Source organism: Salmo trutta, chromosome 25 (genome assembly GCF_901001165.1).
Source record: "Salmo trutta chromosome 25, fSalTru1.1, whole genome shotgun sequence".
Classification (NCBI taxonomy): domain Eukaryota; kingdom Metazoa; phylum Chordata; class Actinopteri; order Salmoniformes; family Salmonidae; genus Salmo; species Salmo trutta.
Genome location: NC_042981.1, coordinates 13,245,918 through 13,269,806, shown reverse-complemented (window position 1 = coordinate 13,269,806; position 23,889 = coordinate 13,245,918). Strand labels below are relative to the sequence as shown.

The 23,889-nt window shown below is 43.1% G+C and overlaps 2 protein-coding genes across 2 annotated transcripts in view; both read right to left on the bottom strand.

The window, feature by feature from the left end:
• Positions 1 to 16,299, bottom strand: part of pals1a (protein associated with LIN7 1, MAGUK p55 family member a) — a 60,067-nt gene extending 43,768 nt beyond the window's left edge. Inside the window, exon 1 of the mRNA XM_029712963.1 lies at positions 16,069 to 16,299. The gene's annotated coding sequence lies outside the window, so the exon portion shown is untranslated. The remainder of the gene's footprint in view (positions 1 to 16,068) is intronic.
• A 286-nt stretch (positions 16,300 to 16,585) lies between these two features.
• The window catches only part of gphna (gephyrin a), a 140,672-nt gene continuing 133,368 nt past the window's right edge, over positions 16,586 to 23,889 (bottom strand). Inside the window, exons 17-21 of the mRNA XM_029712562.1 lie at positions 21,294 to 21,367; positions 21,079 to 21,143; positions 19,007 to 19,110; positions 18,789 to 18,885; positions 16,586 to 18,574 (exon numbers count right to left, since the gene is read on the bottom strand). Coding sequence (XP_029568422.1) covers positions 18,441 to 18,574; positions 18,789 to 18,885; positions 19,007 to 19,110; positions 21,079 to 21,143; positions 21,294 to 21,367 — 474 coding nt within the window. The 3' untranslated portion in view covers positions 16,586 to 18,440. The remainder of the gene's footprint in view (positions 18,575 to 18,788; positions 18,886 to 19,006; positions 19,111 to 21,078; positions 21,144 to 21,293; positions 21,368 to 23,889) is intronic.

Sequence of the window (23,889 nt, the reverse complement as noted above, 5' to 3'; positions counted from 1 at the left end):
AGAAGAAAGTAAAAGTGCAATATGTGCCATGTAAGAAAGCTAACGTTTAAGTTCCTTGCTCAGAACATGAGAACATATGAAAGCTGGTGGTTCCTTTTAACATGAGTCTTCAATATTCCCAGGTAAGAAGTTTTAGGTTGTAGTTACTATAGGAATTATAGGACTATTTCTCTCTATACGATTTGTATTTCATACACCTTTGACTATTGGATGTTCTTATAGGCACTTTAGTATTGCCAGTGTAACAGTATAGCTTCCGTCCCTCTCCTCGCTCCTACCTGGGCTCGAACAAGGAACACATCGACAACAGCCACCCTCGAAGCAGCGTTACCCATGTAGAGCAAGGGGAACAACCACTCCCAAGTCTCAGAGCGAGTGACATTTAAAACGCTATTACCGCGCACCTCGCTAACTAGCTAGCCATTTCACATCGGTTACACCAGCCTAATCTCGGGGGTTGATAGGCTTAAAGTCATAAACAGCGCAATGCTTGAAGAATTGCGAAGAGCTGCTGGCAAATGCACGAAGGTGCTGTTTGAATGAATGCTTACGAGCTTGCTGCTGCCTACCACCGCTCAGTCAGACTGCTCTATCAAATCATAGACTTAATTATAACATAATAACACACATAAATACGAGCCTTTGGTCATTAATATGGTCGAATCCAGAAACTATCATTTCGAAAATGAAACGTTTATTATTTCAGTGAAATACGGAACCATTCCGTATTTTATCTATCGGGTGGCATCCCTAAGTCTAAATATTCCTCTTACATTGCACAACCTTCAATGTTACGTCATAATTATGTACAATTCTGGCAAATTAATTACGGTCTTTGTTAGGAATAAATGGACTTCACACAGTTCGCAATGAGCCAGGCGGCCCAAACTGCTGTATATACCCTGACTCCTTGCACGGAATGCAAGAGAAGTGACACAACTTCCCTAGTTATGAGAAATTCTTGTTAGCAGGCAATATTAACTAAATATGCAGGTTTAAAAATATATACTTGTGTATTGATTATAAAGAAAGGCATTGATGTTTATGGTTAGGTACATTGGTACAACGACAGTGCTTTTTTCGCAAATGCACTTGTTAAAACCTCTTAGGGCTAGGGGGCAGTATTTACACGGCCGGATAAAAAACGTACCCGATTTAATCTGGTTACTACTCCTACCCAGTAACTAGAATATGCATATACTTATTAGATATGGATAGAAAACACCCTAAAGTTTCTAAAACTGTTTGAATGGTGTCTGTGAGTATAACAGAACTCATATGGCAGGCAAAAACCTGAGAGATTCCTTGACAGGAAGTGGCCTGTCTGACCATTTATTGGCTTTCTTTGACATCTCTTTCCAAAACAAAGGATCTCTGCGGTAACGTGACACTTCCCACGGCTCCCATAGGCTCTCAGAGCCCGGGAAAAAGCTGAATGTCGTCATTGCAGCCCCAGGTTGAAACACATTATCGCCTTTGTCAAGTGGCCGATCAGTAGACAATGGGCATTAGGCGCGTGCACTGGTCGCCCCCGTCTTTCTTTTTTTCCCTCTATTTAGCTAAACGCATATTCCTAGTCGGAATATTATCGCTTTTTTACGAGATAAATTGCATAAAAATTGATTTTAAACAGCGGTTGACATGCTTCGAAGTACGGTAATGGAATATTTAGAATTTTTTTGTCACGAAATGCGCCATGCTCGTGACCCTTATTTACCATTTTGGATAGTGTCGTGAACGCACGAACAAAACGCCGCTGTTTGGATATAACGATGGATTATTTGGGACCAAACCAACATTTGTTATTGAAGTAGAAGTCCTGGGAGTGCATTCTGACGAAGAACAGCAAAGGTAATAACATTTTTGTTATAGTAAATCTGATTTTGGTGAAGGCTAAACTTGCTGGGTGTCTAAATAGCTAGCCCGTGATGGCTGGGCTATGTACTTAGAATATTGCAAAATGTGCTTTCACCAAAAAGCTATTTTAAAATCGGACATATCGAGTGCATAGAGGAGTTCTGTATCTATAATTCTTAAAATAATTGATATGCTTTTTGTGAACGTTTATCGTGAGTAATTTAGTAAATTGTTAGTAAATTCCCCGGAAGTTTGCGGGGGGTATGCTAGTTCTGAACGTCACATGCTAATGTAAAAAGCCGTTCCGAGGCCGTTATTGAAAATAAGAATGTGTTCTTAATCTGACTTGCCTAGTTAAATAAAGGTGTTAAATCGGTCATCCTCTACTTTGGTCTGATGAGTCTAAATTTTAGATTTTTGGTTCCAACCGCTGTGTCTTTGTTAAATGCAGAGTAGGTGAACGGATGATCTCTGCATGTGTGGTTTCCACCGTTAAACATGGAGGAGGAGGTGTGATGGTGCTTTGCTGGTGACACTGTCGGTGATTTATTTAGAATTCAAGGCACTCTTAACCAGCATGTCTAACACAGCATTCTGCAGCGATACACCATCACATCTGTTTGCATTTAGTGGGACTTTCATTTGTTTTTCAACTTTACAATGACCCAACATACCTCCAGGCTTGTAAGGGCTATTTGACCAAGATGGAGAATGATGGAGTGCTGCATCAGATGACCTGACCTCCACAATCCCGCAACCTCAACCCAATTGAGATGGTTTGGGATGAGTTGGACTGCAGAGTGAAGGAAAAGCAGCCAACAAGTGCTCAGCATATGTGAGAACTCCTTCAAGACTGTTGGAAAAGCATTCCAGGTGAAGCTGGTTGAGAGAATGCCAAGAGCGTGCAAAGCTGTCAAGGCAAAGGGTGGCTACTTGGAAGAATCTAAATTATATTTTGATTTGTTTAACACTCATTTGGTTGTTACGTGATTCCATATGTGTTATTTTTTGTTGTTATGATGTCCTTACTATTATTCCACAATGTAAAACATTTTAAAAATAAAGAAAAACCCTGGAATGAGTCAGTGTGTCTAAACTTTTGACTGGTACTGTATGTCAAACATGACTGGAGTTTATATTTTTGTAATTAAAAGTTGGGCTACATTTTCTGGCACCTCCCAAGGCATATCACTACACTTTGACATGTAGGCTTTTTTATTTCTTTAGGCATACATGAAAATTAGACACTGTTTGATGGTGATTTTTTTTTTTACTTGTCCATTCGGACGTCTTAAATCTATATTATTTTGTCTGACTATTTTTTTTTTTACTTGTCCGGAGAAGCGTTCATGTCAAGCCCTGGCACGTATAACGACATGATTGATGTTTTATGTACAAGATGTATATTTGTACAGACTTCACCTATTATAGAATAGGCATTTCAATTTCATTTAACTCAATTCTATTTCCTTTCATTCAAATTCTGTATCCTGTTTACTACTTCAATTCAAAAATTCTATTCAAATTCAAGAAATGAATTGGAATTTATGGAGGCAACTGACACACAGGAGGTTTTTTCAAGATATGCACACACACACACACACGCCAATGTAGCCTATATATTTTATGTCCTTGAGTATCCTGTTGCTCCCTTCGTGTTGCTACAACAATTTTGCAGAACACAGTGTATGGATAAGGTTTCCCCACCACATTGTGAGTGTCAGACTGACTCGTGTTGATACTGATGCCTCTGTTGTGTTCAGTGGACACAATTTATTTGAGGTGGCCAGAGAAGAATACTTTATTGTCCATGTTCCTTACGGAGTCATGCAAACAAGCACAGACTTGATTCCCAGCCTCTCAAAGTCCATCTTGTTACCATTTCAAGAGCATCAATGCAGGTGAAGACCGTAAAATAAGATTAGAATACTGGTTGAAAACAAGCCTGCTTCGCCTAACGTATTCACTACGTGCAGCCTAAACAAAAATGGCCATTCTAAAAACCTCTTTGGGTTCAGTTTCCTTTTGCTCTAAAATTACAACTCTCTAATTAAGCAATAATGCCCGAGGAGGTGTGGTATATGGCCAATATACCACGGGTAAGGGCTGTTCTTACACACAACACATCGCGAGTGCTTGGACACAGGCATTAGCCGTGGTATATTGGCCATATATCACAAACCCCAGAGGTAAACTGGTTACCAGCATAATTACAACAGTAAAAATAATTGTTTTGTCATACACGTAGTATACAGTCTGATATACCAAGGCTGTCAGCCAATCAGCATTCAGGGCTCGAACCACACAGTTTATAACATCACAGTAGACATGCTATAAGTAGCTATTTCCGTTATGCCCTGGGCTGTGTATTGATTAACTACGGTAGGTCAAGCCTGAAGATTGTGTCTCTCTCCAGTAAGCTCCAGGCCAGCCTGACATCTGTCTCTTATTAACACACACCTGTCAAACCTGAGGAGTGATCTTTTAGGGCAGTCAACCAGTCACTCTGTCACTCCCTTTTAAAACAACAGTAGTAGCATGGTTAGTCATGAGATGGATGAGTGTCTATTTTTTTATGAGAGGGGGTGGGAAGTCAGATCTGAATTGGAAGTCTAGAGAATACAGTGGTAGTTAAGTGCAGTGGTGCACACTACTCAACCATTTTCACACCAGGCACCACCTCAAATTAACTGCACACATACAATTGGCAGCCCGACACATTACATCTCAAGATCTTGAGCTAATTTAGTATGACAGACCTTCCCCTCCCCCTAGAAGAGCGGTGCCCGTGAGGAGGAAAAATGACACACCCAGGGCTTGAGACTAACATTTTGTCATCACTGTCAAAGAATCATCCCGAAGTGCAATTTCAACCGAACAGCAACCGTCCCAAATAAAACCAAAAATGTAATAAAACTAAATTAATAAATATTTTTTTATTAAAACTATTACGACAATAAGGGTCTAGGACCTAGGTAATTGACAGTGATTTAAAAGTAGGCCTACTATTGAAATAGATAAATAAGGCTGTCAACCAAGTGGCGCAGCGGTCTAAGGCACTGCATCTCAGTGCTACAGGCATCACTACAGACACCCTGGTTCGAATCCAGGCTGTGTCACAACCTGCTGTGATTGGGAGTCCCATAGGGCGGCGCACAATTAGCCTAGCGTCGGCCGGGTTTGGCCGGTGTAGGTCGTCATTGTAAATAAGAATTTGTTCTTAACTGACTTGCCTAGTTAAATAAAAAGGTTCAATTAAAAAAGTCAGAAATTCACAGGTTTCTGATTATTATTTTATTTTCAGGTTTTTGCTCCATCACCTGTTTTTTAAATTTGTTTAACCAAATTGTAGGTTTTAAGTCCACAACAATGCGTAAACCACATCAGGAGATCACTTTTTAGGTCTGGGAAAAATCTAAGAAATTTGGATTTCAAAGCAAATAAAATTGTATTTGTCACATGTGCCAAATACGACAGGTGTAGGTAGACCTTACACCGTTCACATGCTTACTTACAAGCCCTTAAACAACAATGCAGTTCAAGAAAAAGAGTTAAATATTTAAATATTTACTACATAAAATAAAAAGTAACAAATATAAAACAATTAAAAAAAACATTAACTAGGCTATATACAGGGGGGTGATGTGGAGGCGCTCTCAGTTGTTGACTTCAATAACCGTAAAAGCCTTGGTTAGATGCATGTTAACATCAGAAGCCTCCTCCCTAAGTTTGTTTAACTCACTGCTTTAACACACTCCGCCAACCCTGATGTCCTTGCCATGTCTGAATCCTGGTTTAGGAAGGCCAACCAAAAATTATGACATTTCCATCCCCAACTACAACATTTTCCGACAAGATAGAACTGCCAAAGGGGGAGGAGTTGCAATCTACTGCAGAGATAGCCTGCAAAGTTCTGTCATAGTTTCCAGGTCTATGCCCAAACAGTTCGAGCTTCTAATTTAAAAAAGTAATCTATCCAGAAATAAGTCTCTCACTGTTGCCGCCTGTTATATACCCTGCTCAGCTCCCAGCTGTGCCCTGGACACCATATGTGAATTGATTGCCTCCATCTATTTTCAGAGTTCGTTCTGTTAGGTGACCTAAACTGGGATATGCTTCACACCTTTCTAATCGACCTGGCCCGAGTATCCTGGAAGGATATTGACCTCATCCTGTCAGTAGAGGATGCCTGGTCATTCTTTAAAAGTAATTTCCTCACCATCTTAAATAAGCATGCCCCTTTCAAAAAATGTAGAACTTAGAACAGATATAGCCCTTGGTTCACTGGCTGCCCTCGACCAGCACAAAAACTTCATGTGGCGGACTGCACTAGCGTCGAATAGTCCCTGCGATATGCAACTTTTCAGGGAAGTCAGGAACCAATACACGCAGTCAGTTAGGAAAGCAAAGGCTATCTTTTTCAAACAGAAATTTGCATCCTGTAGCTCTAACTCCAAAAAGTTTTGGGACACTGTAAAGTCCATGGAGAATAAGAGCACCTCCTCCCAGCTGTCCACTGCACTGAGGCTAGGAAACACTCACCACCGATAAATCCACAATGATCGAGAATTTCAATAAGCATTTCTCAACGGCTGGCCATGCTTTCCTCCTGGCTACCCCAACCCCTGGCTACCCCCCCCCCCCACCCCACTTGCCCAAGCCTCCCCAGTTTCTCCTTCACCCAAATCCAGATAGTAGATTTTCTGAAAGAGCTGCAAAACCTGGACCCGTACAAATCAGCTGGGCTAGACAATCTGGACCCCCTCTGACTAAAATTATCCGCCGCCATTGGTAATAGGGGTTGCAAAGGTCTGTTCAACCTCTCTTTCGTATCGTCTGAGATCCCTAAAGATTGGAAAGCTGCCGCGGTCATCCCCCTCTTCAAAGGAGGTGACACTCTAGACCCAAACTGTTACAGACCTATATCTATTCTGCCCTGCCTTTCTAAAGTCTTCGAAAGCCAAGTTAATAAACAGATCACTGACCATTTCGAATCCCACCGTACCTTCTCCGCTGTGCAATCTGGTTTCCGAGCTGGTCACGGGTGCACCTCAGCCACGCTCAAGGTACTAAACGATATAACCACCATCGATAAAAGACAGTACTGTGCAGCCGTCTTCATCGACCTGGCCAAGGCTTTCGACTCTGTCAATCACCGTATTCTTAAATCGGCAGACTCAACAGCCTTGGCTTCTCAAATGACTGCCTCGCCTGGTTCACCAACTACTTCTCAGACAGAGTTCAGTGTGTAAAATCGGAGGGCCTGTTGTCCGGACCTCTGGCAGTCTATGGGGGTACCACAGGGTTCAATTCTCAGGCCGACTCTTTTCTCTGTATATATCAACGATGTCGCTCTTGCAGCTGGTGATTCCCTGATCCACCTCTATACAGACAACACCATTCTGTATACTTCAGGCCCTTCTTTGGACACTGTGTTAACAAACCTCCAAATGAGCTTTAATGCCATACAAAAAACTCCTTCCGTGGCCTCCAACTGCTCTTAAATGCTAGTAAAACTAAATGCATGCTCTTCAACCGATCGCCGCCCGCCCGACTAGCACCACTACTCTGGACGGTTCTGACTTAGAATATGTGGACAACTACAAATACCTAGGTGTCTGGCTAGACTGTAAACTCTCCTTCCAGACTGATTAAGCATCTCCAATCCAAAAATTAAATCTAGAATCAGCTTCCTATTTTGCAACAAAGCCTCCTTCACTCACACCGCCAAACATACCCTTGTAAAACTGACTATCCTACCAATCCTCGACGATGTCATTTACAAAATAGCCTCCAACACTCTACTCAGCAAACTGGATGCAGTCTATCACAGTCCCATCTGTTTTGTCACCAAGCCCCATATACCACCCACCACTGCGACCTGTATGCTCTCGTCGGCTGGCCCTCGCTACATATTCGTCGCCAGACCCACTGGCTCCAGGTCATCTATAAGTCTTTGCAAGGTAAAGCTCCACCTTATCTCAGCTCACTGGTCACAATAACAATACCCACCCGTAGCACGCGCTCCAGCAGGTATATCTCACTGGTCATCCCCAAAGCCAACACCTCCTTTGGCCGCCTTTCCTTCCAGTTCTCTGCTGCCAATGAGTGGAACGAATTGCAAAAATTGCTGAAGTTGGGAACTTATATCTCCCTCACAAACTTAAAACATCAGCTATCTGAGCAGCTAACCGATCGCTGCAGCTGTACATAGTCCATCTGCAAATAGCCCATCCAATCTACCTACCTATTCCCCATATTGGTTTTTATTTACTTTTTTGCTCTTTTACACACCAGTATTTCTACTGGCACATCATCATCTACACATCTATCACTCCAGTGTTAATTTGCTAAATTGTAATTACTATGGCCTATTTATTGCCTTACCTCACGTAATTTGCACACTGTATATAGACTTTTTTCTATTGTGTTATTGACTGTACGTTTGTTTATTCCATGTGTAACTCTGTGTTGTTGTGTGTGTCACACTGTTTTGCTTTATCTTGGCCAGGTCGCAGTTGTAAATGAGAACTTGTTCTCAACTGGCCTACCTGGTTAAATAAAGGTGAAATAAAAAAATAAATAAACAGGGGGTACCGGTACCGAGTCAATGTGTGGGGGTACAGGTTAGTCAAGGTAAATTGTACATGTAGGCAGGGGTAAAGTGACTATGCATAGATAATAAACAGAGAGTAGCAACAGTGTAAAAACAAAGGGGGGTGGGGGTCAATGTAATAGTCCGGTGGCCATTTGATTAATTGTTCAGCAGCATTGTTCAGCAGTCTTATGGCTTGGGGGTAGAAGCTGTTAAGGAGGCTTTTGGACCCAGAGTTGGAGCTTCGGTACCACTTAGAGAGAGAACATTCTATGACTTGGGTGACTGGAGACTCTGACAATTTTTTGGGGCCTTCCTCTGACACCACCTTGTATATAGGTCCTGGATGACAGGAAGCTTGGCCCCAGTGATGTACTGGGCTGAGTGTAGTTAACCTTTAATTCAAGTGTGCAGGCACCTAGCACTGTCTGTTTAGCGGTGTTGCTATAGCACACATGATGAGTTGGCCACTGGATTGATGCAAATAATCATGATATCCTTCTGCCAGTTAAGCATAGGCTACTTTGTAGCTAGTTGAAGATTAACTATGTAACTTTTGGGGCAACATGACCAAATTCACATAGAAGTGTGTGATATAGATCAGTCATTTACATTGAAAGCAAGTCTAAAGTGGTAGATCTGTTCTGTGTGCTATTCCATGCTTTCCGTTATTAAGTTTTGTTTTTCAGTTTTCTACACCAGCTTCAAACAGTTTAAAAGACAATATTTTTGGTGTTGGAAAATGTATTTCACAGCGGTTTAGAAGGTACAATGATTCGCTACACTATACTTGCTTTGTCACAAACTGAGATTAGACAAACTATTAGAATTTTAGCAACCAGGAAATGGGGGAGCAATTTCTGTATTGTGCACTTAACATTGAATTTAGAAGGTTTTTAAAAAAAGCCTTTCCAGCTACAAGACTGTCAAGATCATTAGCGCCACTATATTTTTCCTGTTCCTTACTTGTATGAAACCTGGACGTTTTAAGTCATATTATGAAGCATGTCTTACCTTGCCTGAAAGTAGCCTAGCCAAAATCCCACAAAATAAATGTTGAGGGAAATATTTGATAAACAACACTTCCTCATGTGTGTTCTCCTGTTCTATTGATTCTTTCAACTTTCTTTCAATGTGTAACAGCCAAAGGCATTATCCTTTAATCCCTTTTTCTACATTTCTAACAGATACTTCCACCTCTGTCCATGTAACCACTCGCATGTGGGTGTGCATTTCAGAAAAATTGTTTTCCCGCAATTTGCATTTTGGAACATTTGCATGTAGGCCTACCGCGTGTGCACATTGTTGCACTTAAAATAGGAAATAATAGTTTTATCAAAATTTTAAGCAAAACATTCCTTTGGATGCAACAGTGGTTGTATGAATTTTGGATCTATCGTCCCGGGACTGTGCCAAAGTCTGTTTTGAACCGTCTTACACATATTTCTACCATCCTCGGGATGAAGAAACGCCCTCAATTTCAAGCCCTGCACACACTGGGCCCTTTGAGTGGACCATCTGTTGCTGTGTGGCTTAGCTCAGCACCCTGGTGGAGTCAGAGTGGTCATCCTCCTGGTCCTCTCAGCCACTGGGCTAACTGAACTGACTGACCAACACAGACAGCTATACACAATAGGCCTGGTAGAGGCAGCAGAAACCTACAGAAAAGCTACCTTCTTAAACAGCTCATTACACATATCAATCAAATGTATATGATAAAACTTTTTCTACAATCAGCAGCTACCCGGCCTAAACCCCAAAGACAAAGCAGCAGCATATAGACTACAATGTGAGAGCGAAGGCAGATGGAACAGGTTCATTACCTGTGGGTAAGGGAGGAGGGGTCAGTGTGTGTGTGTGTATGTAGGTGTTTTGTTTTTAAGGGGAAGCAACAGGTCCTAGGCTGTGGGTGTGACCTAACCTTTCAGATTAAAGCAGAGTGAGAGGAACAAACCTACAGGCCCAGACAGACAGAGTAAACAACTTCCCAGAACAGTGTTTACTTCTGCACCTGTCTGATGTATAGAGATTAGAGGTTGACCGATTAATCGGAATGGCCGATTAATTAGGGCCGATTTCAAGTTTTCATAACAATCGTAAATCGGTATTTTTTGACCGATTCTTTTTTTTTACACCTTTATTTAACTAGGCAAGTCAGTTAAGAACACATTCTTATTTTCAATGATGGCCTAGGAACGGTGGGTTAACTGCCTTGTTCAGGGGCAGAACGACAAATTTCTACCTTGTCAGCTCGGGGATTCAATCTTGCAACCTTACGGTTAACTAGTCCAACGCTCTAACCACCTGCTTTACATTGCACCCCACGAGGAGCCTGCCTGTTACGCGAATGCAGTAAGAAGCCAAGGTAAGTTGCTAGCTAGCATTAAACTTATCTTATAAAAAACAATCAATCATAATCACTAGTTAACTACACATGGTTGATGATATTACTAGTTTATCTAGCCTGTCCTGCGTTGCATATAATCACTTAGGTACACGTTGCTCCAACGTGTACCTAACCATAAACATCAATGCCTTTCTTAAAATCAATACACGAGTATATATTTTTAAACCTGCATATTTAGTTAATATTGCCTGCTAACATGAATTTCTTTTAACTAGGGAAAATGTGTCACTTCTCTTGCAACAGAGTCAGGGTATATGCAGAATTTTGGACCGCATGGCTCGTTGCGAACTGTGAAGACTATTTCTTCCTAACAAAGACAGCCGACTTCGCCAAACGGGGGATGATTTAACAAAAGCGCATTTGCAAAAAAAGCACAATCGTTGCACGACTGTACCTAACCATAAACATCAATGCCTTTCTTAAAATCAATACACAGAAGTATATATTTTTAAACCTGCATATTTAGCTAAAAGAAATCCAGGTTAGCAGGCAATATTAACCAGGTGAAATTGTCACTTCTCGTATTTCTGTGTGTTTATTATATTATAATTAAGTCTATGATTTGATAGAGCAGTGACTGAGCGGTGGTAGGCACCAGCAGGCTCATAAGCATTCATTCAAACAGCACTTTTGTGCGTTTTGCCAGCAGCTCTTCGCTGTGCTTCAAGCATTGCGCTGTTTATGACTTCAAGCCTATCAACTCCCAAGATTAGGCTGGTGTAACCGATGTGAAAAGGCTAGCTAGTTAGCTGGGTGCGCGCTAATAGCGTTTCAAACGTCACTCGCTCTGAGACTTGGAGTAGTTGTTCCCCTTGCTCTGCATGGGTAACGCTGCTTCGAGGGTGGCTGTTGTCGATGTGTTCCTGGTTCGAGTCCAGGTACGAGCGAGGAGAGGGAAGGAAGCTATACTGTTACACTGGCAATACTAAAGTGCCTATAAGATCATCCAATAGTCAAAGGATTATGAAATACAAATCGTATAGAGAGAAATAGTCCTATATTTCCTATAATAACTCCAACCTAAAACTTCTTACCTGGGAATATTGAAGACTCATGTTAAAAGGAACCACCAGCTTTCATATGTTCTCATGTTCTGAGCAAGGAACTTAAACGTTAGCTTTCTTACATGGCACATAGTGCACTTTTACCTTCTTCTCCAACACTTTGTGTTTGCATTATTTAAACCAACATGAACATGTTTCATTATTTATTTGAGGCTAAATTGATTTTATTGATGTATTAAGTTAAAATAAGTGTTCATTCAGTATTGTTGTAATTGTCATTATTACAAATAAATAAATACAAAAATTGGCCGATTAATCGGTACCGTCTCTTTTTTGGTCCTCCAATAATCGGTATCGGTGTTGAAAAATCATAATTGGTCGACCTCTAATAGAGATCCTATAAACTAACTATTATTTATTCTAATTCTATGATCTTATGTCATATTTTCACCAATGGCGCACACACACACACACTAAACATTGGACAGCACCTGGAAATGATTACCTTAACTAAGAATGTATGACACAGTCAGTAAGTGCTTGAATTGCCTGAATAGAAAGACGAAAAAAAGATACACTTGGGAGGTAACAAAACAAATAGAGACAATTTGACCACTGTCTTCTCCCCCAAACATACCACTCCTGGTCCAGGCTAAATCACTGTCTTCTCCCCCAAACATACCACTCCTGGTCCAGGCTAAATCACTGTCTTCTCCCCCAAACATACCACTCCTGGTCCAGGCTAAATCACTGTCTTCTCCCCCAAACATACCACTCCTGGTCCAGGCTACATCACTGTCTTCTCCCCCAAACATACCACTCCTGGTCCAGGCTACATCACTGTCTTCTCCCCCAAACATACCACTCCTGGTCCAGGCTACATCACTGTCTTCTCCCCCAAACATACCAATCCTGGTCCAGGCTACATCACTGTCTTCTCCCCCAAACATACCACTCCTGGTCCAGGCTACATCACTGTCTTCTCCCCCAAACATACCACTCCTGGTCCAGGCTACATCACTGTCTTCTCCCCCAAACATACCACTCCTGGTCCAGGCTACATCACTGTCTTCTCCCCCAAACATACCACTCCTGGTCCAGGCTAAATCACTGTCTTCTCCCCCAAACATACCACTCCTGGTCCAGGCTACATCACTGTCTTCTCCCCCAAACATACCACTCCTGGTCCAGGCTACATCACTGTCTTCTCCCCCAAACATACCACTCCTGGTCCAGGCTAAATCACTGTCTTCTCCCCCAAACATACCACTCCTGGTCCAGGCTACATCACTGTCTTCTCCCCCAAACATACCACTCCTGGTCCAGGCTAAATCACTGTCTTCTCCCCCAAACATACCACTCCTGGTCCAGGCTAAATCACTGTCTTCTCCCCAAACATACCACTCCTGGTCCAGGCTACATCAGATTTACAGACAAACACTGTGCAAACAGCATGGTAACATCATGGTGGTGTTTGGGGTGAGGTTGGTCTGTCAGTGTACTGACCTGTCCTGGTGGTGTGTAGCCATAAACAACACTAGAATGTCATATACTACCCTCTAGGTTCGTTGATGGCTAGGTTATACAAGGTGAATCACATGGTCCTGCCAGCACTGCAGGTGTCATCTCTACAGGAAAGACCTGTACTACCGTGGGCATGAAGCAGCTTGTCACGGGCACAGCAGGCAGCTAAAACCAGCCCACTTGACTACCTTATCTAACTAGGCAAGTTAGTTAAGAACAAATTCTTATTTACAATGACGGCCTACCCCGGCCAAACCCTCCCCTAACCAGGATGACACTGGGCCAATTGTGCACCACCCTATGGGTCGGATGTGATACAGCCTGGATTTGAACCAGGGACTGTAGTGACACCTCTTGTACTGAGATGCAGTGCCTTAGACCGCTGTGCCACTCGGGAGCCCTTAAAGGGCGGTGTCTGTCTGTGCTTTCCTGGTCTAGCCTTCTGAGACCACAGATGGGGTTAAGAAGCCCTCCTCCAGCCCACTGTCCTGAGCCAAACCAAATATAAACACTGGGCAGAGTCTAACATTCCACTCAAGATATTTTCATTCCCACACAATGCTTTTATTCTCACTTCTTGGCTCACATTAAAAGGAGAGAAATATAGGCTAGGAGAATCAACTAGGCCTATGAACTTGTTTATTCTGATAACATGTAATCAGAGAGTCCCTAGTAACACCTCAGCTGTGGGTCAGTGTATCCTATCCTCCCTTCGCCTGTCACTGTGGAGGACAAACAGACCAGGACTCTGATCTTCTCCAGAACTCTCACTCCACATTCCAACACTCCACACACAGAATAATACAAATTCCAGATTCCAGGGAAGAAATGGAGAGATGGCATGTAACATACTGAACCACCTCGTAACAGGGTTTTAAATAAAGGTTAAATAAAAACAAACAGCACCAGGGTGGTAGAACGAGGGGGTGGAGAGACGGGATGCATGAAGGTGGAGAGAACGACAGAAGGGCATATGACAGCCTCTAGTCCATATAAGACCATGGCATTTATAGTGTTACATTTCGATAACGTGTTGCAGAAGTAAACTCAACAGCTATCAAACTCCTCAAAAATTAAAGTGCTTTCAGCTATGCTACCTGCTCAAAACTGAACCATGACCTTCAACGTGGCAGTGGAGATAAACGGAAGCGAAAGGCAGCTCAGTTAATATGTAAACCAAACTTCTTTTAATGTGAACTTTTTACTGCTATATGGGCAACATTCTGGCTGTCACAACAAAACATTCATACTTAGATAAATAGAAGGCTCTCTCTCTGGCTACTACAACCATGACTATGGGGGTAGCCTAGCCAAGGTGGACAGCCAGGCCAGGGGGGATGGTGGGGGACAGACTTCACATCAGCTAGGGGCTGTTTTAGTTTAGGCTTGGCTGCTAACGAATGAGGTGACGTATTGGAGATACCAGCACCTGAATACCTTGATGACGAACTTGTCAAAACAAGGGGAAAACTCTTGGTTGCCATGCATTCTGTAGCTCATCATCAGCACAAGCTAATTTGAGAATTCAGGACCTATTGTTGACAAGACAACACTGTGATTATCAGGGGTAACCAACCATTGTGTTTAAAAGCAAGGTCAGTGGGGTCCTTCCCAGCTATTTTAGGTCAGTGATTGGAGGCACACCACCTAAAAAGGAGGGAACCCACTTATCTGTGAATAGTTGAGCAGTCATCTGACTGGAGGCATGTGATTATGGAAACTGATAATATCATGGTAAAAATAACAATCTTATCAGGCTGGGCAGTAGGTGATAAGCACCCAGTGTGTGGCTGCTGATTGATTGATAAGATTTTAGTTATCTACCGTAAATGAATGTGGGCTTCATTGATTGTATTGCTTTTCTAGTTTTTCTTGTATATCTAAAAATAGATATTTGTACTGAACAAATAGCCTGCATTTGTTAGTCACCGATGCTTTGGTCAGACAGCCATTGAAGGGAATACTTGAACACAATACTGGTATAACCTCGGTGTCAGACATCAGTGTTGATGATCATGTTGACCAAAATTTAGATCACCGGTCATCCTTATGTTGATTGATGAGGACTTTCTGGTCAGGCTTTATTGCGTTACTGTCAAAAACAGACTATCATCCATCTGTACTGGGTTGGTAAATTGGTTAAATATAATGTTTTGAGACACATGGTTGTCCTGGCTGGAATACTATAATTTTTAGATACACGAGCCCTTTTCATAGCTAGAATTACACCTTGCGAGCTAGCTAGTAGCAGACAGTTCGCGGATCTAGTCTGCTTTTTGCAAATAGCTAGCCACCTAGATAACTATGGACAAACATGCACAAAGTCTTACTCAAAAGATATGGACGAACTAAATACCTGTTTAAAGAGTGCATCGATTAGCGCAAACGCAACAGGTCGGACAAAAGTACCCAGTCCGCCTTTCTAGCTTGTAGCAGTTGCTAGCCATTGGATGGAAAGTGACATTCGGTGACAATTTTACCCAAGTAAATACACAATTTCGTTGTTATCCCACGAAGTTGAAACAACAGCTTTAGTTCAACCTGATGTGAGATGTTCTTATGTTAGTTCACCAGGTAGAACAAACTTTAAAAGCTCGCCCTAGCTAACTAGCTCTTCCCTGGCAACGCGTCGCAGACAATGCCACTCCAAAATACATAGGAAATGGAAGAGAACTACTCACTTTATTCCCGCAACACTGTCGAGAATATATTCTTCATTGACATGGTCAATATTACTCCACTGTTTTTTTGTATCAGTTGAGTTTAAACATTTAAAAAAAAAACTTTGCTAACTTTGTGCCACAATATCAGTCCAGATCCTCTCTTCCGTAGCCTTGCGTTAGGAGTCATTTCCAACTCCAGAGTTGTTGAGACGTGAAGGGTCTCCCGTTTGCCCTACAGCGCCCCAGTACATTCGCATGAAACAACGTTCGCGATTGGACAATGCTGCTCACAGGACCTATTTCGTCCAATGAAAGACGACTTTACATATATACAGTCTATGCTTTACGTCTGTAAGTGACAGTGTTGATTTAGATGTTTTTTTTTACACAGACCAAGCTTTTGCTGAAATCAAGGACCAATGCTGTAGAAATAAATATATTTTGATGTACTCTCTATGTAGCATAGAATACAATATAATCTTTTTATATTTCCAATTGGACACATCAGTTTATAAATAAGAGACTGAAGAAATTGTTTTACATAATGATCATGGATTTTTAATTTTTCATTAGTTTCATCAATATTACAGAAAATGTTTATAGTACAGAGTTCAATATCTCCCCATTGCTTCATTAATTTAGTCAGGATTGCTGGTCACCATAATCTGTACAATATCACTCTTTTGTATTCATGTATTTTTCTGTACATTGTTTGAATAGTTGTTAAAAAGGCAGTCAGCACTTTAAATAAGCTGTTTCTTCCTTCTGAATTGAAACAAATAAAATACCAAGTTTCCACCCTCCTCCAGTTCCCTCACATATCTGTACTAGTTTGTGTGAGGAGTCCTGGAGAGGTGAGGGTGGGGGGAAGACAGGCGGTGTTGGTAAAGTAGAAAGGCAGGGGACAGGGTGGGACCAGAGCCATATATTTAGATATGTGAAAGAATACACATGTCTCTGGGTGGGACTTCAGTACCAGGTCAGACTTTGAAGAAGCTAGTGGGCCTGTGGGGCAGCCAGGGGGCAGCTAGGGGGAACGGTCAGCCTGGAAGGAAGTTAGTGGGCCTGGGGTGTAGCTAGGGGGCAGCTAGGGTGCCTGGGGGGCAGCTAGGGGGACTCGGGGGCAGCTAGTGGGCCTGGGGGGCAGCTGGGGGGCAGCTAGGGGAAACAGTCAGCCTAGGGGGCACTGGCAGGCCACACGCTGCCTTTCTCCACCTTCAAGGCCTGTATTCATAGAGGAGTAGGAGTGCTGATCTAGGATCAGTTTATCATAATGAATAAGATTATATAGACGGGGGGGACCTGGTCCTAGAACACTACTCCTACTCTGAGCCACTTTATGAATACAGGCCCAGGTCTCATCATGATGACCCTATGACTTTTGGCCCAAGATACCCACCACTTTTGGCAACTGCACACAAACACGACTCACAAGAGAAACGACAAGCAAAGCTGTGTGTGAAGCCATTATGAGGCATTATAAAGCCCATATAATGACGCATAGAAGAGAAGAAGAATACTAAAGGGAGGGGAAAGATGGCTAAAAGCACCTCAGGACCCTGAAAACACTCCTAATAAGCCAGAGCACCAAGGCTACATCCTGATTCTTCACTCTATTCCTGCATACTTTCTTGCATGGATCTAGTAATTGTGGCAACTCCCTCCAGTCAATGCCTACCTTCACCAATCCAATGCCTTTAAAAATGACGGGGAGTGTGCAAGTGTACACTTCAGGAGAAGGGTGGAGAATCAGGACATACCCCAAGAGGGACTTCTGACATAATCTCAAAAGGGTTTTCGTTGTTCAAAAAGAAGAGATATATTTTCTATCTTTTTTTTGTGAGATAAGAAAATAGTATTTTGTTTGTATTTTTCTTTTTTAGCACCTACAGCTTGTTATTGAAATGCTACTGCTATCTATCTATCTATCTATCTATCTATCTATCTATCTATCTATCTATCTATCTATCTATCTATCTATCTATCTATCTATCTATCTATCTATCTATCTATCTATCTAGGGTTGAACACACAAAGCAATTGCAAGGATGAAAGAGAAACAGAGTTGCTTAATATGACAATATAATATTAATAATTACAATAATAATTATTATTATAATAATATAATATATTACAGAATAAATCTCTTATTTTTTACTTTTAAAAGGTATAACATTTTGTCTTTCTTTGAAATACAATGATCTTTTCAAATTCAGATTTCATGATTAATGTATGTACTCATTTACTTTGTGTTTGAGATGTTGGTTAATTATCCTTGATGAACTTTACTATCCAAATCAATAAAAACTAGCTGTGCCATTGCATATTACAGAATAGTTATGATATGTGGACATGCACCACTTTCTCTCCCTGCCCGTAAGATGACATCATCATAGTCGTCCTATGACCATCACGTCCACAACCTCTCCTTTATGCAGCTCCACGTATTGCTCTGTTTTAGGAGGCAACATCAGCAGCCCGTTGGCACTCCTCATGCTCATCAGTCGACTACTCATCTGATTTCCTGTAGGGGGGAGAGAGAGATAAAGAGTGAGAGAGATAAAGAAGGAGAGTGTTGGCAGAGAGGGATAGAGGGGGGAGAGAGAGGGAGGAGGGTGGGGAGACAGAGAGAGAGCCAATAACATGACAAGGATCAACTTTTTGATACACATTTTCCCTTGTCCATTTTTTACATGCAAACGTGCTGATGACAAAGTATTGTGTGTATGTGATAATACCTGTGCTCTGTGCCCATGGCAGAGGCTCCTGGTGGTGCCATGTCAGGATGCAGCGGTGGTACTCTGGACGAGGGTCCAACTTTACATCACAGGAAAGCTGTTTACACACACAGGAGAAAGCAGTGCGCAGAATGATGACATCACACTCAACTTTAAACCCCAATGTATTTGCATTAAGCTATGTGTAAAAAAATTAAATAACTCTGTTGTTAACTTACCCTGGCTTTGATAATGGTGGGCCGAGGGTCCAGGATCCCCTGCATCTTCCTCAGAGCAGGGATGACGAAGAGGTTACAGGTGACGACCGCAGACACTGGGTTACCTGACCAACAGAAAGAGAAGGGCTGAGGATGAGAGGGAGAAAAGGACGGGACATTACCACTGTTCAGAGGGCTAAGGGGGGAGATGACAGGATAGGCCAGAGAAGGTTTGGACGGGTTGGGGTGTAGGAGCATTGTTGTTATTGACATGCTCCAGCTGGCAGCCCCTGTAGGACAGGATAAGGGCTCAGTGCAGAGAGCAGAGTGGTTCTCTTCTCACCCCACTGGCCTGTCTGTATGGGGCCGGACTGGGCCGGGGGACCTGGGCTGGAGGCCTTGGCTGTGCAGGGGGACCTGGGCTGGAGGCCTTGGCTGTGCAGGGGGACCTGGGCTGGGGGCCGGGCTGGGCCGGGGGACCTGGGCTGGGGGCCGGGCTGGGCCGGGGGGACCTGGGCTGGGGGCCGGGCTGGGCCGGGGGGATGAGGAGGCAGACAGTTGAGATAGGTATGCTTCTGACTTTTTAAGGTTGCACAGAAGAGGGACTGGAGGGGTGCACTCTTTAGGGGAGTGGGAGAAGTGGGTGAGCGCTCTTTGGGGAGAGTGGGAAAAGTCTTTACACCAACCAGCAGCAGTGACGGGAGGTGTCAAAAAAGGTCAAATGAAATTAAACAGCAGGGGGAAGGGTGAGTAGCGCTCTCAAATCACAACAACAAGCAACAGCATGGAATGATGGGATAGATACCCGCAGGGGCTCGGGACGACACTGAGAAACAGAACGAGGCGCGACAGAACCAACAGCAACGCCACAGAAACAAAACAATATTTCTCTCTCAGAAAACCGAACAGAAAATCACATAAGAAAATAAAAACTCTTTATTTTATGTTAACATTTTTTGTTAAGATTCAAGTTTGGGTTTACTAAAAGGTGTAGTGATCTTATTTTGCTTAATCACTACTAAAAAACGAACAAAAATGCCCCCAAACATGCCCAAACAAAGTTTGGGAGATAAAAAGTTCATTTGGCCTCAAGTTTGCATTTTGAGATCATTTTAAGCCCATATCATTTGAGGTCGGGCCAAGTTTCAGTTTAGCACTTAAAGCCCAAAAAATATTTCCCATTTTCAGTTAAATTCCGTTTTCTGAGCTCATTTGAAGTAAGCTTGCTTTCAGGTAGAGAGCAGTGAGCACACTGAACGGTACGGTCAACCTCGGTGGTAGCACCTACTTCCGCGCGGTGGCACAGGCACCCTGCTTGCCTCACTGTCGGGGACATGGTCGATGAAAATGGCGCCTGTATCTCTGAAGGTGAAATTACCTTAAAGGGGGAATATAAAAAGAGTGGCGGTCACCACAGCCACAGACTAGCCCTCCGAACATACGTAGGACGGGCAGAGGCAAGGCAGGGGGGCTGGGGGAGGCAATAGGACAGGCAGAGGCAAGAGGCCCTGCTGGGGGTAATGGACAGGTCGAGGTGCAGGGGGGGCTAGGAGAGTAGAGGGACAAGAGGTTGTTGTCAGCAGGGCTGGTTGGGTGGGTCAAATAGGGGTCCAATTTCAGGTTTGGTGTGGATAAGGGGGCTGGCTGAGGTTTGATGTTTAGAGCTGGGTGGGTCTTAGGTAAACTCTAGGAACACGGTTTTGGAGGGCTGGTCTAAAACATTCCCTCACACAAACATATTTAGAATGCAAACAACAACTCATATAGAAAATGTAAATTATCAATCAGGGAAAAAACTGCTGCTGTGGAAGGAAGGCTGTTTTGTTCCAGGATGCTGTAGGAACTGAAAGGGAAGTGGAATTAAAGAGAAACATTACCTCTGTCTGAGGGCATGCTGCTGGATTAATACAACATGTTTCTCTCAGGGAAACATATATTTGGTTGTTAAATGGTGGAGTTTTGGACTCAGAGCAGTCAAGGCTGGCGATCCCCTGCCAGTCCTGAGACTCAACAAAAACATTTACGGGTCTACACACAAACAACAGATACTGTACACACAGTACATATGACACGCACAGCTTATAAACACATACCTGGTAAGGCAAATATCAGTTTCCGTGCCCCGTCAATGTCTACAGTGGCGAACGTGGTGGGGAGACTAAGAGAAGAAAACAGAAGACAAACCAACTAAGACCTTCCGTGAATCACTATCCATCTCTCCTAAACCATACTCACTTGATGAATTAACAAGGCATATCCCTCTTAACTTTTGTAGCATAATGTATAAAATAAAAAAATTATGTCTTACCCTGGCTTCATAAAGACCCGTCCAAAATGGATCTGGGCGTGGAGGTCAATGTCAAGCACCTGCTTCAGATAGTCCTGAAACATAAAAAGATATATTGTATATTATTGTGTTATGTTTACAGTGTATTTCATGCCTATGAAGTTAATTGAAATATATTAAGAATTATATTCACTGAATTATAAAATTCCTTTTATTATATTGATGTTGAGGAAGAAGTTGTCATAGGACAGTGTTAAACTTCTTATCGGGTCAGATTATTTCTACTGACACGTCTCTATGTCTGACAGATGGTGAGGTGGACACGTTTCTATGTCTGACAGATGGTGAGGTGTACACGTTTCTATGTCTGACAGATGGTGAGGTGGACACGTTTCTATGTCTGACAGATGGTGAGGTGGACACGTTTCTATGTCTGACAGATGGTGAGATGGACACGTTTCTATGTCTGACAGATGGTGAGGTGGACACGTTTCTATGTCTGACAGATGGTGAGGTGTACACGTTTCTATGTCTGACAGATGGTGAGGTGGACACGTTTCTATGTCTGACAGATGGTGAGGTGGACACGTTTCTATGTCTGACAGATGGTGAGGTGGACACGTTTCTATGTCTGACAGATGGTGAGGTGTACACGTTTCTATGTCTGACAGATGGTGAGGTGTACACGTTTCTATGTCTGACAGATGGTGAGGTGTACACGTTTCTATGTCTGACAGATGGTGAGGTGTACACGTTTCTATGTCTGACAGATGGTGAGGTGTACACGTTTCTATGTCTGACAGATGGTGAGGTGTACACGTTTCTATGTCTGACAGATGGGGGAGGTGGACACGTTTCTATGTCTGACAGATGGTGAGATGGACACGTTTCTATGTCTGACAGTTGGTGAGGTGGACACGTTTCCATGTCTGACAGATGGTGAGGTGGACACGTTTCTATGTCTGACAGATGGTGAGGTGGACACGTTTCTATGTCTGACAGATGGTGTGGTGTACACGTTTCTATGTCTGACAGATGGTGAGGTGGACACGTTTCCATGTCTGACAGATGGTGAGGTGTACACGTTTCCATGTCTGACAGATGGTGAGGTGGACACGTTTCTATGTCTGACAGATGGTGAGGTGTACACGTTTCTATGTCTGACAGATGGTGAGGTGTACACGTTTCTATGTCTGACAGATGGTGAGTTGGACACGTTTCTATGTCTGACAGATGGTGAGGTGTACACGTTTCTATGTCTGACAGATGGTGAGGTGAACACGTTTCTATGTCTGACAGATGGTGAGGTGTACACGTTTCTATGTCTGACAGATGGTGAGGTGGACACGTTTCTATGTCTGACAGATGGTGAGGTGGACACGTTTCTATGTCTGACAGATGGTGAGGTGTACACGTTTCTATGTCTGACAGATGGTGAGGTGTACACGTTTCTATGTCTGACAGATGGTGAGGTGTACACGTTTCTATGTCTGACAGATGGTGCGGTGTACACGTTTCTATGTCTGACAGATGGTGAGGTGGACACGTTTCTATGTCTGACAGATGGTGAGGTGGACACGTTTCTATGTCTGACAGATGGTGAGGTGGACACGTTTCTATGTCTGACAGATGGTGAGGTGTACACGTTTCTATGTCTGACAGATGGTGAGGTGGACACGTTTCTATGTCTGACAGATGGTGAGTTGGACACGTTTCTATGTGTGACAGATGGTGAGGTGTACACGTTTCCATGTCTGACAGATGGTGAGGTGTACACGTTTCTATGTCTGACAGATGGTGAGTTGGACACGTTTCTATGTCTGACAGATGGTGAGGTGGACACGTTTCTATGTCTGACAGATGGTGAGGTGGACACGTTTCTATGTCTGACAGATGGTGAGGTGGACACGTTTCTATGTCTGACAGATGGTGAGGTGGACACGTTTCTATGTCTGACAGATGGTGAGGTGTACACGTTTCTATGTCTGACAGATGGTGAGGTGGACACGTTTCTATGTCTGACAGATGGTGAGGTGGACACGTTTCCATGTCTGACAGATGGTGAGGTGTACACGTTTCTATGTCTGACAGATGGTGAGGTGGACACGTTTCTATGTCTGACAGATGGTGAGGTGGACACGTTTCTATGTCTGACAGATGGTGAGGTGGACACGTTTCTATGTCTGACAGATGGTGAGGTGGACACGTTTCTATGTCTGACAGATGGTGAGGTGGACACGTTTCCATGTCTGACAGATGGTGAGGTGTACACGTTTCCATGTCTGACAGATGGTGAGGTGTACACGTTTCTATGTCTGACAGATGGTGAGGTGGACACGTTTCTATGTCTGACAGATGGTGAGGTGGACACGTTTCTATGTCTGACAGATGGTGAGGTGGACACGTTTCTATGTCTGACAGATGGTGAGGTGGACACGTTTCTATGTCTGACAGATAGTGAGGTGTACACGTTTCCATGTCTGACAGATGGTGAGGTGGACACGTTTCTATGTCTGACAGATGGTGAGGTGGACACGTTTCTATGTCTGACAGATGGTGAGGTGTACACGTTTCTATGTCTGACAGATGGTGAGGTGGACACGTTTCCATGTCTGAC